Source organism: Orycteropus afer, unplaced genomic scaffold, assembly GCF_000298275.1.
Source record: "Orycteropus afer afer isolate SDZICR_OR568_19922 unplaced genomic scaffold, OryAfe1.0 scaffold00020, whole genome shotgun sequence".
Classification (NCBI taxonomy): Eukaryota; Metazoa; Chordata; class Mammalia; order Tubulidentata; family Orycteropodidae; genus Orycteropus; species Orycteropus afer.
In genome coordinates, this window is record NW_006921607.1 from 2055764 (window position 1) to 2070003 (window position 14240).

Consider the following 14240-nt stretch of genomic DNA (forward strand, 5'->3'; position numbering starts at 1 on the left):
GGCCCCGACTCATAGCGACCCCTCCTTGGGTTTCCGAGGCAGTATCACTACGGAAGTAGATTGCCCAACCTTCCTTCCGAGGAGTGGCTGGTGGGTTGGAACCGTCAGCCTTCTGGTTAGCAGTCAAGTGCCTTAGGCACTACGCTACCAGAGCTCCTATACCATACATACTCCTCTGCAATGTGTCTTCCAACATAACAATAACTTGAAGATCTTTTTATGTCAGTATGTTCTTTCAATGCCAGTACAGAATTTCATAATGGATGCAAGAGATGATCTATCCATTCTGCCATCTGATAAATATTTGCTTTTTATTTTCCTTATTATTATAAACAATGTTGTGATGAATATCCTAATACAAATATATATTTGTGCACATACGGGCTTTCTGTTAGACCAAGAGTCCCAAAAGTTAGATCAGAGTGCACAGCGTTTAAATCTTCATGTTGTTGTTAGATGCTGCAGAGTTAATCTTGACTCACAGCAACCCAGTGTGACAAAGCAAAACTACCCCATAGGTTTTCTAGGCTATAATCTTTTTTTTTTTGGTTTGGTTTTTTATTTTTTATTTTTTTAAATTGTGATTTGGGTGAAGATTTACAGTGCAAATTCACTTTCTATAGAGCAGTGTACACCACACTTTGTCTCATGACATTGACCACAGTTTACCATAATTAGGCTATAATCTTTATAGGAAAAGCAGCTCTGGTGGTGTAATGGTTAAAGCATTTAACATCTGACCAAAAGGTTGGCGGTCTGAACCCACCAGCTGCTCTGCAGAACAAAGATGAGGCAGTCTGCTTCCGTAAAGATTTACAGCCTTAGAAACCCTATGGACACTAAGTTGGAATCAACTTGATGCCAATGGGTTTGTTTCTTGGTTTTGGAATCTTTACAGGAAGATTCCCTGGATCAGTCAGATTCTCTGGTGGTGCAGTGGTTAAGTGCTCAGCTGTTAAACAAAGTTTGGAAGTTTGAACCCATCAGCTGCTCTGTAGGAGAAAGATATGGCAGTCTGCTTCCATAAAGATTTATAGCTTTGGAAACCCTAGGGGCCAGTTCTATTCTGGCCTATAGGGTCACTATGAGTCAGACCTAGATGGCAACAGGTTTTTGGTTTTAATGTTTATGGCACTAGATTGCCAGGTCTCTCTCCTGCAGAGCTGCTGGGTGAGTTTAAACTGCCAACCTTTTGGTTAGCAGCTCAGTGTTGAACTGTTACACTATCAGGCTCCTTTCAAATCTTGATAAGAACTGCCAAATAATCCTCCCAACTACACCAATTTAAACTCCCACCACCTGTGTACAAGAGTATCTGTATCTCCATACCTTTGCCCACACTTGGTATCAATTTTTCAGTTTTCAAATCTGATAGACCCAAAGTAAAAGTTTAATCTGTATTTCCCTGATTAACAGATATAGTTAAGTGTCTTTTCACATGTTTATGGACTGTGTGTATTTTTTCTGTGAACCGCCAATTTTTCTACTGGATTGTTTATATATTTTTCTCATATATTTATTAAAGTTCTTAATTTATAATGGGTGATTTTTTTTTCCCAGTTAGCCACTTTTTAAATGGTTTTATTTGTCACAGATGTTTAACACTTAAATACTCATCCATCAATTCTGCCAGTTTTCCTAAATTGACAGCTTTGCTTGTGTTTAGCTTAATTTAGTTGAGATGACTTCTCTTGTTTTTAACTAAAGAATCTTAACTGACCTACCAGTTAGTATCAGAAAGTAAGCTGTAATTGAGAGACTCTTGGAGGGAAACGTGGGTGATGTGAACCTGATCACTGGGCTCAGATGGAGGGAAAGGAATTGTCAACCAATTTGCAGAATAGGAAAGAACATGGTTCACAGTAGTACAATAGCTACTCAGGTCATTGCTTGTGATTACTTGCTATGTGTTCTAGCTGGTGGTAAAGCAGTGGGAAGTCCCAATTAAAAGGAGACTAGAAATGTTGATAGCAATGAGTAAAAGGTTTATTTTTGACAATATCAAGTAATAAGAAAAAGCCCAGCTCCAACATCAAATGCTCACCTCCAATCACAGAATGAAACTCAGATCTTTTTTAAGATTGTGCTATATATTTTCCAAACCAAATTTAAGGTTTCAGAATTCGACTGTTTGCTGCATTTTACTTTCAAATGCATTTGTATCTTTTGTGGCTGTTTATGTGAAACACAGGGCTCACAGGGCTTTAAGTGAGACAAATGAAATGATGCTGAAAGGAAAAAAAGACTTGGAGAAAGTCACCTTCCAAATCTCTTAATTACACTCTCTACTGCATCTTGCTTTGACAATGAAAACTGCCCTCCAGCTCAGCTCTCATTGCTCATGGAAAATCACACAATGTAGGGGACAATTGACATGAACAAAGTAGAAAAAGCAGTAACTAATACCAGGAAGAAACTGCAGGAATTCATAGAGTTGGATCATTAAAAATCATAGGAACAGCTGTTGATAAAGATTTGGGAATGTTAGACAAGGAGGGGAGAGCATAATTTTTAGCTAAGGCCAAATTTCTAGTTATGGTTACAGTTAAGTGAACTTCTGCAGTAGTGCCAACAGCTCAGGTAACTGACCAAGGTTCTAATGCTGAGCTAGGTTGGCCAGTGGAAATGGGCTGAATGCTGGAGTCAGCTAAGCAACAATGAAAAGCCAGAAAGCCACTGGCACAAAGTAGGGGAGATGAGAATGGTAGAAGGGATATAAATAGGCACAATCTTCCTACTGACACTCTCATTCAGCATGCCCCCTGATGGGATCCACAACATGTGACTTGCTGGAGGGTGGACAGTGGTGAGGAAAGCACTGGAATCCTTTTGAAGTGCTTTCTTGGCTGTCCACACCATAGTGAGATGCTGGTGGAAGAGATTGGTATCAAAATGGGATTCATGACCTTACTGGGATGTAAGTAGCCTTGGAGGCCATGGTCATCAGGGTTCAGACATCTCTGGGTGTAGTTAATTCATTGTGTAGCTCCCAATAGTGGCAGTGGGAGGTAGCCAGCCTTGGTGAGTTGAAGGGGCTTGATTAGAACCACCATACTAGAGAAGTGTCTCTCTCATCCAGCCTCCAGGCCTGGGTCAGTTCATAGACCCAGAACCCTTCAACGATGGGGAGGCCAGGCACGTGTAAGGATAACCATACCACAGCACATCCATATATATGTACCATGTTCCTTTCTTCTCATCTTTCCCTAGCATCTTCAGCCATTTATCATGGAACCGAGCACTGGGTAAAGGGAAATACATCTTTTGGACTCTGGCCCTTAGCTAATTCTTGGATACCCAGAGTTCCACTGTAATAGGCTAATTAGAATTGAACCTTTGTAGGCCAGATGATGGGACAATTTTAGTCTGAACTGGCTTCACATTACCCACTGAATAGTTAGAACAGATATTTACAGCATATCAAATGAAATAAAAAACAGAGTTATGAGATTGGCAAAACGGCATTGATGGCTGAGTGGACAATGCCCGTAAGTCAACTGAACTAACATTTGTCTTTATCAAACTTAAGCCACCCTTATTGACCAATGAGATCCTGACAGCACCTCAAAATCACTGTTGATACTTTCATTGTTGTACCTTTCCACTTTTTGTTTGGTGCTACTGATCTGTGAATCTTCTGCCCCAATAAACCTCATCTTTTAAGGAGCTCTTGTGGAGTAGTGGATAAGGCATTTGGCTGCTAACCAGAAGGTTGGTGGTTCAAACCCACCAGCTGTTCCGCAGAAAGAAGATGGGGCGACCTACTTCTATAAAGATTTACAGCCTCGGAAACCCAGTCGGGGTTGCTGTGAGTCAGAATCGACTTGATGGCAATGAGTTTGGTTCTTAAATAGGTGATTTTATTACTGAGATTCAATGTCTTTTGACAACACCAAGTGGCAGAATATCCACACTGGCCTCCTCACCCATTGGATAAAGCACCATGGTAGAAAGGGCAAATGCAAGCCCCTTGAATAGTACCCTCTCTCTGTCAAAAGGCTAAACCCCTAGCTGAAACTAGAGATTCTAAGTGCTACAGAAGACTTAAAATGTTGCAGAGTAATGATAAGATAATTCATTACATGTCTGAGTTTAGTGATGGTATGGAGCAAGTGCTCAATAACTACCAGTACTAGCTATTGTGATATTTTCTATCAACCCCCATCCCCATTTGATGCACACCACCAAACAGACCAACACTGAAGACTGACAGGTCTTTTAGGATGTCAGTGGATTATGGTAAACGGAATGAAGTGACACCAGACTGGCAATTATTTCTGCACTGTACTATCCTTCCTAAATATTAGCTCAGCCCCTGGTCCCTGGACAAGTATATTAATGAGGTGCATGCATGTTTTTTCCTTTAAGATGCACAAAGACTACCTGAAACAGTTTCCCTTTCTCATGGTAGGGACAGCCTCAGAGATACACTGTCCTGATCTGTCTGTGCTCTGATTTGGTTCATAGGGATTTTGTCTTACTGTTTTCTAGGATATTGTCCTGACAACTATGCTGATGACATAGAGCTGAAAGTAACTTGACGAGCATGAAGTTATGTATCCTTGATGTATGTGGCAGACATAAAAATGCAGTGCCCTGCAGCTTGAGCCAAATTTCTGAAGGTCCAAAGGCCTGGGGCATATTAGGATCTCTCCTCCAACGTAAAGAACAAGCAACTGCTCCTTCTCCATTAAGAAGGAGAACATTGATTGCTGGACCAATTTGGATTTTGGAGACAACATGGACCACATGCTGGTGGCATGATCTGACCCAGGCCATGAAGAAATTGACTCTGGTATATTCTATGGGGTTCCCAGTGTCTGTGGTAAGGCTGAGTAGGAGAATCATAATGAAACATCGTAGGATTTGGTGCCAAGGCCATGATTTTGTCAGCAAGACCATGTCCTAGCTTAGTATTGGGTTCTGGTGGAGACTGTAAGTAAGCCTGATTGACCATGGAACAGCAGGTATCCTAATGACTTCAACTTCTCACCATAAACTATGTGATTAACATAAACTCGGACATGCCCAAAAGGATTCTACCATCAGCTGGAAGTGATGTGTATAGAATGCCTGCCATACAACCCTATTCTTTTAGACATTTCTGATGGTCTAATCTTAATTAATAGTTGACTGAAGAAAAATGTCCAGCCTGATATACAAATGGCTCTGGGAGATAGGCTGGCCCACACCAGAAATAGACTGCTGTGGGGTAACCTACTTAAGTGATGGCTCTGAATGACAGTATAAAACAGAAATCCTCTCAGTGAACAGATGTCATGCTGTCTACCTCACTGGAGGTCAGGATCTAAACTGATCCCTGGGTAATAGATAACTGGAACAAGTAAGATGGGAAATGTTTATGCTCCATGTGAATGCTCACCTAATGGCATTCAATGCTAAAACTCAGGAGATGTTGGCCAGCCCTTTCCCTCACCATCCCAATGCCGGCCCAATGAACTCATGACCACAATGGCTATCATAGCAGAGGTAGAGAGAAAGGTCTCAACAATACAGATTTCTGCTCACAAAGACTACCTGGACTTATCACTGCAGAGAGCTCCAAATGCCAATAAGAGGGATAAACTCTAAGACCTTAATATGGCAACCAGAGTATCAGCCAGCTACAAACTGGATTCCTTCTGCTGAGGAAACACAGTAATGTGTTCAGCACATCTATCTGAAGTTGTCTATCATGCCTCTAGGAATATCACCATCAAAGGATTTACTGGAATGCCTTATCATGGGATCTTAAAGAACATTACTTTTAAACAAAGAAATAAAGAGCTCATTTTGCACAAAAAGAAGTATGAGAATGGGATCACATACCCCATCACCCAAAAGCAGCTGCTATTACAGATAATAAAACAGTAGAAAGGCCTAACAAAGATCCAGCTCTCGTGCTGAGACTGGGATGCTGTCTTGTGAGATATGGTAAATGTACTCAATCACTAAGTATTAACTGGAGTTATTTTTCTAATAACCGGAAGGAAAGGGGCCAAGCTACTTCATTAACTCTTACCTGGTAAACAGTCTCCTGTGTTAAATCTTGCCTCCCTCCATCTATTCTCCACATTGTAGCTAACGATTTTCTCAAAGTGAAAATAGGACCACATTGCTCTCAATTCTCTTAAACCTTTTAATGTGGATCAGCTTTGACTGCTCAAAACATATTCCAGCCACCCAAAACATATTCCTCCTTTCCTTTTGCTACCAAAGGATTTGTTTGCCTGTCCCCCACATGACCCAGGTATAAACCAGCCTGGTTTCAGTCAGTCACAGTAACCTATTTCTCCCCTGCTCATGACATGCTTAAGCAGCAGCATTTGAGAGAAAATGCTTCCAGAGCTTCTGGGAAAGTCGTCTTCACTGAGATGCACAGGAAGAGACAACCACCCTTTTCCTACTAGACTTTGTGATAGCTCCCTGGTACCAGGGCAGCCATTTTGGCATCATTAGGGGAGCCAGCCTAAGAGAGAAAGTCAACACATCACTCATGGCTGAGTGGAATGTTACAAAGGAAATCAAGAGTTTAACCATATGCAAGTTGATGAATTAGCCAACTCTGAAACTGCCCCTCTATATCCTTAAATTCATACCTCTCTCTCCCTCATTGTTACCACCTCCGGTCAATGTACTAGGGCAGCCTTAACAACTTTTGCAGCCTCTAACTGGTCTCCCCACTGGTTTTTCCATAAAGCAACAAGTGTGATTTTTCAAAATATAAATCTGGTTGGTCTATGGTTTTCCACTTTTCTCATGACAATTTACAAGATCTATGGTCTGTATCAGCCATCTTCCTGTCTCATCTTTTTACTTTTTCTTGAGTCTCTGCCATTCAGCCACACACAGGCCTTCTATAATTTTCTGAATATGCCTCTTCCTCACCCCCTCTTACTACTGATATTTTGGTCCTGCTATTCCTGGTACCTGGAATGTTCCCCCACATGTCTTGCTAACTTATCAGGTCTCAATTCAAACATCATTTTCTCAAGGAAAGCGACTCTGATCTGGGATTAGAACTGTTCTGTTTCCTTTGTCATCATTACTGTGTGCTGTTGCCTCCATAAAAGGACTTATAAAAAACTGCGAATCTAAATATCCAAGGTAAGGGTTATGCTCTGCAGTCTGCCATGGTCATCACCTTCTGCACTGATCTATGCTTACCGCCCTCTTAAGATACTCTGGAAGCCTTGTTCTGACTCTAAATGAAGACCTCTTAATATGGACTTAATATAACTGTGCATCAGTCTTCATGTCTTGTACTACTGTTTGAACTTACATAGTTATTTTTGGTTCTTGTTTATGGATCTTTCCTATTGGAAGTCAGTTCCCTGAGAGCAGGGATTGGATCTTCTTTTGTTTTCCATCATATCCCTGGCAGCTAGACTACCCAGCACGTATTAGATGCTCAATAAGTACTTATTAAAGTGGCAGACGCAAGGATGGATGGATGGGTGAGTAGAGGGCTGAAAGAGAGAGGTAAAGCGAAATTTTTTTCACTTCCTGTTCATGATCATACACAAGGGAGCAAGATGAACTTGGTAAAATATTTTTCACTTCTCAACTCATTAGAACCCTGTTTTCTACCCAATGACTCAAAAGGCCTGACCTTAGGTCTGCCTTCCTCCTTGCTGACACACCAGGCTCAACAAAGAACTCACGTTGAACTCCTCTCTGAAGAGCTTGTTGTCATCGGCCATTCTCCGGTTAATCTCCTCCTCCAGTTTGTCCACGGGCAGGGGTGGGTACTTCCTGTTGGTACTTGGGGATCTGGCCAGAAGTGGCACGCTCTGGGGCTCTGCAGTGCACAAAAGGAAGGTTGGTCAAGTGCCCTGGGGACACAGCTCCTTTTCTGGGGACTATCTGAGGGGCTGTTCTCTTTAAGAGTGTTCCCCTCCCTTCCTCCCCTTTTTATAGTCTTATTCTTTCATCAGGATGGGGAAACCCCTAATTTCTTGGTTTTCTTCCTGTGAGGTTCCCCACAGCATTAAGGGCTGCCTTACCCACATCCTCAGTGCGGCCATTAGATAAGCGGAAAGAATTGGAATGGCTCCCAGCTTGCTTATATTTCTTGAACCTAGTGAGAAAATGTTCAGAGTGAAAAACTAAACACAGAGGTGGGAAAGGCCAATCATTGGCTTTGTATTCCCACTTTTGTAGATTTCAATTCAGCCTTTCTAAGTCTCTTCTACCAAATAGCCTCTTTTAACAGGTCACACACATCCTGAGGCAGCTCCATGCCATGCTGAGTACCTTCAGCATGCTCCTGCTCATTCTCAGCACACTGGTATCCAACTCTGTAACACCAACAACGTACTCTGGCTCGTATGGCTCTTCTGTGCAGCTCCAGTTCCGGAACCCACTGGTGATCTCAGCCACACCAGAGAAAGGAGTGAGCAGGATACAGCAGGGGAAATGGGAGAATCCACATCAAAGTAAAACCCTGCGATTTCCCTAACACAGCCTAGGAGCCCACAGGGAGAAGCACAGAGCTTCAGACTAGGTAGGTACAGGTATAGTCATAAGTCTCCCACAGAATAATGTGGACATATGCCAAACTGCAGAGGATGCATAAGGTTCTCCTTTCATTATCCCTCCAGAAGAACAGAGGGAGCCACAGAGCAGGTTAGGTCAAAGCTAGGGGCAGAGTTAAACCCTAGTAGTTTTTGCTTTTGTTCACTGAATGGTAGTAAATGGTAGTACCTAAAGGACCTTGAAAAAAGGCCAGAAAGAGGAATTCTGTAACTCACATCATTCAGCTAAGCATACCTGAGTCTGGGGTCTCAAAGGGGTCTGAGGACAAAACTCCAACTAGAAACAGAGTAGGCTTTTGTTGAGCATGTAACCCTCACTGAGGCCCTTGTTGGCAATGCTTCAATAGGGCTAAATCTGAAGATCTTGAAACACCCATCACTAATTACACAGACTGTGGCTTCCCCCCGCAGCCTCTAAACCACCAGTCGGGGCTGCAGGCTGAACTAGAGTTGGGGGACTGGCTTGGACAGACGGTAGCAAAGGGAACGGGTTGGCTCTTAAGGAAGACTATGTAGAGTTTTAAAATAATTTCTAAGTAGACTTGATCTTAGAGCTATTACGGAGTCATTCCCTCTCTATTCTATTTGTTGACTTTATCCCGCTGTCTTCTGGGCTATGTGGGCCTACTGGGTCACTGGGGTATTGAAATCAAATCCAGAGGAATGCAGAAATGTTACTGTGCTCACCTTAACATGTATAGAACTATGATAATAAACACGATCACTAGCAGAGAGGACAGGGCCACCATCACTGCGATAATTGGTGTCTCATCTGAAATCAAGAAAATAGAACATGTCATTATTGCTGCCTACAATGGAGGGGTCAAGTTGCTTGCTCAGAGAAATACCCTGATGAGGAAAAGGGGCTCATTCAATACTTCTGGAGCTGTCAGGGCACAGGCACAGAGAAAGACAGATGGGGAAGACAGAGCAGGGTGACCTACCTGCCCCATCCCTGACATACCACACATTTGCTTACTCTGTCTCCCTGTATTAGATTAAAAACTCCTTGAAGGCAGAGACTTTGTTTCATTTATTGCTATACCCTAAGCCTAAAGCAGTGCTTAGTACTCAGAAAATACTCAAGTATTTGAAGGCATGAAGATGTCCAATCCCAGTAAGAAGCTGGATGTGCAAAGCCAAGCTGTACTCTCACAGCCTCAATGAGTGCCATGTATTGGAAAATGGGGGAACAGAAAAGGACAGGTTTTCTACCATAAATTCAAAATGGTTTCCTGGCACAGAAAATATTGTTCCTGGTTTAAACAAGGAGACACTGTTAGCTCCTTAGGCATCATGTATCCAAAAATGCTGATGCTCCTTTCTACCTTTTCCTATATCCTACTGTCTTAACCCTTTTGCCATCTTTTGCCAGAACATGAATACAGCAATATCTGGCTTGGAGATGGTAACCCTTCTCTCCTTTCCATAGGGTAAGGCACTCTTTCCGCACCAATATCTAGCCTCCTATCTCATGGCAGGAAGCTCTGGTGGCATAGTGGTTTAAAGCATTCAGCTGCTAACCACAAGGTCTGCAGTTCAAATCCATCAGCTGCTCTGCAGGAGAAAGATGAGGCAATCTGCTTGTTTAAAGATTTACAGCCTTGTAAATCCAATGGGGCAGTTCTACTGAGTCCTGTAGGGTCGCCATGAGTTGGAACCAAACTCAGTACCAGTGGGTTAGGATTTTTTTTTTTTTCTCATGGCAGCTGACCAGATGCTGACTTGGCCTCTCCTCCTCTCACCAAAGACCTCACTCAGGAAATAAATAGCAGCTGCCCTGCCCACTCACATCCTCCCACCACAAACTACACAACCAGTCTGATTTGTAACTATCACCACCATTTTCCTTTCTGCTGAAAAGGAGGATGTATCCTTCTCATGTTAATCCTGTCACATGTGCTCTGTATTACACCCATTGCTGCCATCTCAAAGACTTGGCTTCTTTAATTAATTTACCTGTAGCCACCACCAACTCCATTTCTCTCTTCACAGCTAACTTCTCCTAACAGCTGTCTGTAAGTGTTTTCTATGTTGTTAGATGCTGTCGAGTCACCTCCAACTCAGTGACCTTAGATACAACAGAATGAAATAGTGCCTGTCCTGTGCCATCATCACGATCCTTGCCATACCTGTGCCCATAGTTGCAGCCACCATGTCAATCCATCTTGTTGAGGGCCTTCCTTTTTTTCATGGACCCTTCACTTTACCAAGCATGATACCTTTCTCCAGGGAATGGTTCCTTCTGACAACATGACCCAAGCAGGTCAGATGAACTCTGGCCATTCTCGCTTCCAAGAAGTATTCTGGCTGCACTTCTTCCAGGACAGTTCTGTTAATTCTTTTAGCAGTCTGTGGTATTCTCAGTATTCTTCACCAACATCACAACTCAAAAGCATCAACTCTCCTTCAGTCTTCCTTATTCATCGTAAAGCTCTCACATGCATAATAGGTGGCTGAAAATACCATGGCTTGGGTTAGGCGCACCTTAGGCTTCAAGGAAAAATCTTCGCTCTTCAGCACTTGAAAGAGGTCTTTTGCAGCTAATTTGCCCAATATAATATGTCATCTGATATCCTGACTGCTGCTTCCATTGGTGTTGACTGTAGAACCAAGTAATATGAAGTCTTTGAGAACTTCAATCTTTTCTCCGTTTATCATGACGCTCTTAATTGGTCCTAGTTGTGGAGATCTTTGTTTTCTTTATATTAAGGTGTAATCTCTAGTGCATACTGTAGTCTTTAATATTCATCAGTAAATGCTTCAAGTCATCCTCACTCTCAGCAAGCAAAGTTGTGTCATCTGCATACCGCAGGTTGTTAATGAGTCTTCCTCCAATCCTGATGCCATGTTCTTCTGCATATAATCCAGTTTCTCAGATTATTTGCTCAGCATACTGAGTAAGCATGGTGAAAGGCTACAGCACTGACACGCTCCCTTCTTGATTCTGACAGGCAGTATCCCCTTGTTCTGTTCCAACAACAGCCTCCTGGTCTATGCATGGGTTACTCATGAGCCAAGCAAGTGTTCTGGAATTCCCATTCTTCTCAATGTTATCCATAATTTGTTATGATTCACACAATGAAATGCTTTTCCATAGTCAATAAAACATAAGTAAACATCTTTTTGGTACTCTTTGCTTTCAGTCAAGATTCATCTGACACCAGCAATGATATCCCTCATTCCACGTCCTCTTCTGAATCCAGGTTGCATTTGTGGAAGTTCTCTGTCAATATACTGTTGCAGCTTTTTCTGAATTATCTTCAGTAAGATTTTACTTGCATGCAATATTAATGACATTGTTTGATAATTTGCACATTCTGTGTGATCACCTTTCTTTGGAATGGATACAAATACGGATGTATTCCAGTCAGTAGGCCAGGTAGCTGTCTTCCAAATCTCTTGGCATAACCAAGTGAGTGACTCCAGTGTGGCATCTGTTTGTTGAAATGTCTCTGGGTAGTCAATTCCTGGAGCCTTGTTTTTTGCCAATTCCTTCAATACCACTGGTTCTTGATCACTTGCCACCTCCTGAAGTGGATGAACATCGACCAATTATTTTTGGTATAGTGACTCTGTATTCCTTCCCTCTTCTTTTGATGTTTCCTTCATCATTCAATATTTTGCCCATAGAATCTTTCAATATTACAAATCGAAGGTTATTTTTTTTCCTTCAGTTCTTTCAGCTTGAGAAATGCCAAGCTTGTTCTTCCCTTCTGGTTTTCTAACTCCAGGACTTTGTACATTTCATTATAATAATTGGCTCTGTCTTCTCGAGCTGCTTTTTGAAATCTTCTGTTCAGCTCTTTTATCTTTGTCATTTCTTCCTTTTGCTTTAGCTACTCTTTGCTCAAGGATAAGTTTCAGAGTCTCTTGTGACATCCATTTTGGTCTTTTCTTCCTGACTTTTTAATAACCTCTTGCTTTCTTCATGGATGATGTTCTTGATGTCATCCCACAATTTCTCTGTTTTAATTGTCTTAATTGTCTTCCACTTCAACTTGAACTTGCATATGAAGTGTTGGTGGGCTGTTCCACAATCAGCTCCTGGCCTTGTTTTGCCTGAAGATACACAGCTTCTCCACTGCCTCTTACCACAGATGTAGTAGATCTGATTCCTGTGTATTCCATCTGGCGAGGTCTATGTGTATAGCCACTGTTTGTGTTATTGAAAAAAGGTATTTGCAATGAGTAAATCATTGGTCTTGCAAAATCCTATCATGTGACCTCCAGCATTATTTCTATCACCAAGGCCGTAATTTTCAACTACCAGCGACTGTTCTTTGTTTCCGAATTTTGCATTCCAATCACCAGCAACAACACATCTTGATTGCATGTTCAGTCAATTTCAGACCGCAGAAGTTGTTGTTGTTACGTGCCGTCGAGTCAGACCCAACTCCTAGCGACCCCTCCTTGGGTTTCCAAGGTGGCTATGAAAGTAGATTGCCCAACCTTCCTTCCAAGAAGTTGGTAAAAATCTTCAATTTCCTCATCTCGTTTTCTCTGCTTACCTGTTTTTTTTTTTTTTTTTTGGCTCTGATTTTCACCCTCGGTGCTCCATTTAAATTGTTCATCAATGACACCAACAAATTCCACATTGCCAAATCCAAAGGAAACATTCCCATCCTCATCTTATTCAACCTCTTAGCAGCATTCATTCAAAAAGTATTTATGGGCCAGCTATTGCATGCCAAATACTGATGGAGATACTGGGGATAGAGAAATGGCCAAGCAGACAAGTGGTTGAGAGCTTACATTCTGTGAGAGGAAGGGGGCCCTGTTCATAAACAAGTAATTTCAGACGGTGACAAGTTTTATGAAGGAAATAAGCAGGGTAAGGGGATAGAGAGTGATGAATTGGGGGCAGTGGTTGGGACAGATAAATTGACAGCTAGACAGGTTTGGGAAGGTCTCTCTGAGGAGATGGTACCTGAGCAGAGTAATGTGAAACGAACTATGCAAACACTTGAGAGGAAAGCTTGACAGCCACAGGGAGTAGCAAGTATACTAGCCCTTAGGAACTTGGTGGATTCAACAAATAGCACAAGGGCGAGTGTACAAGATTTGGCTGGGAGGTGGCCAGGAGCTGGAACACTTAGGGCCTTGTAGGCCTTGGTAATGATTATGGATTTAATTTTGAATATGGTAAGAAACACTGTGACTGGAGAGCTCTGAGCAGGAGAGATAACTGGTTTTATATTATCTTACAAGATCAGCTAGACTGACTCATAAGCAGTCAAAAGGTAGAAGATAATCCAGCAGAATGTGGAGTCACAGAAGCCAAAAACAAGAGTTTTTCAAGGAAGAAGTGATCAACTCAGTCAAGTATCACCAACAGATTAAGGAGGATAAGGACAGAGAAGTGATAGTGGATTTAGTAAGACGGCAGCTCTTGATGACCCTTTCAAGAGTGGTTTCACTTGGGCAGCGGGTGAGAAAGCCTAAGTGAATGAAAGAGGGAACAGAAAGAGAAGACAGTGAGACACCAACTCCTTATTTGAAGACTTCTACCCTAAAGGAATCCAGAGAAGAGGATCGGCAGCTGGAGGAAGATGCGGGGTCAAAAACTTTTTTTGTTTTGTTTTTTAAGAGATAAGAGATGTTGGTTCCGGCAAGATGGCAGACTAGGCAGAAGGACTGCACAGACCCTCTTCAACAAAGAAAAGGGAAACCAATTGACACAGACACAGAAGATAATCTTGG

At 42.2% G+C, this 14240-nt stretch overlaps 1 protein-coding gene across 1 annotated transcript in view; it reads right to left on the reverse strand.

Annotated features, from left to right (window-relative positions):
• Positions 1–14240, reverse strand: part of PTPRA (protein tyrosine phosphatase receptor type A) — a 69651-nt gene that overhangs the window by 35853 nt on the left and 19558 nt on the right. The window contains exons 4-6 of the mRNA XM_007960004.2: positions 9225–9309; positions 8007–8080; positions 7665–7801 (exon numbers count right to left, since the gene is read on the reverse strand). Of these exons, the coding sequence (XP_007958195.1) occupies positions 7665–7801; positions 8007–8080; positions 9225–9309 (296 nt within the window). The remainder of the gene's footprint in view (positions 1–7664; positions 7802–8006; positions 8081–9224; positions 9310–14240) is intronic.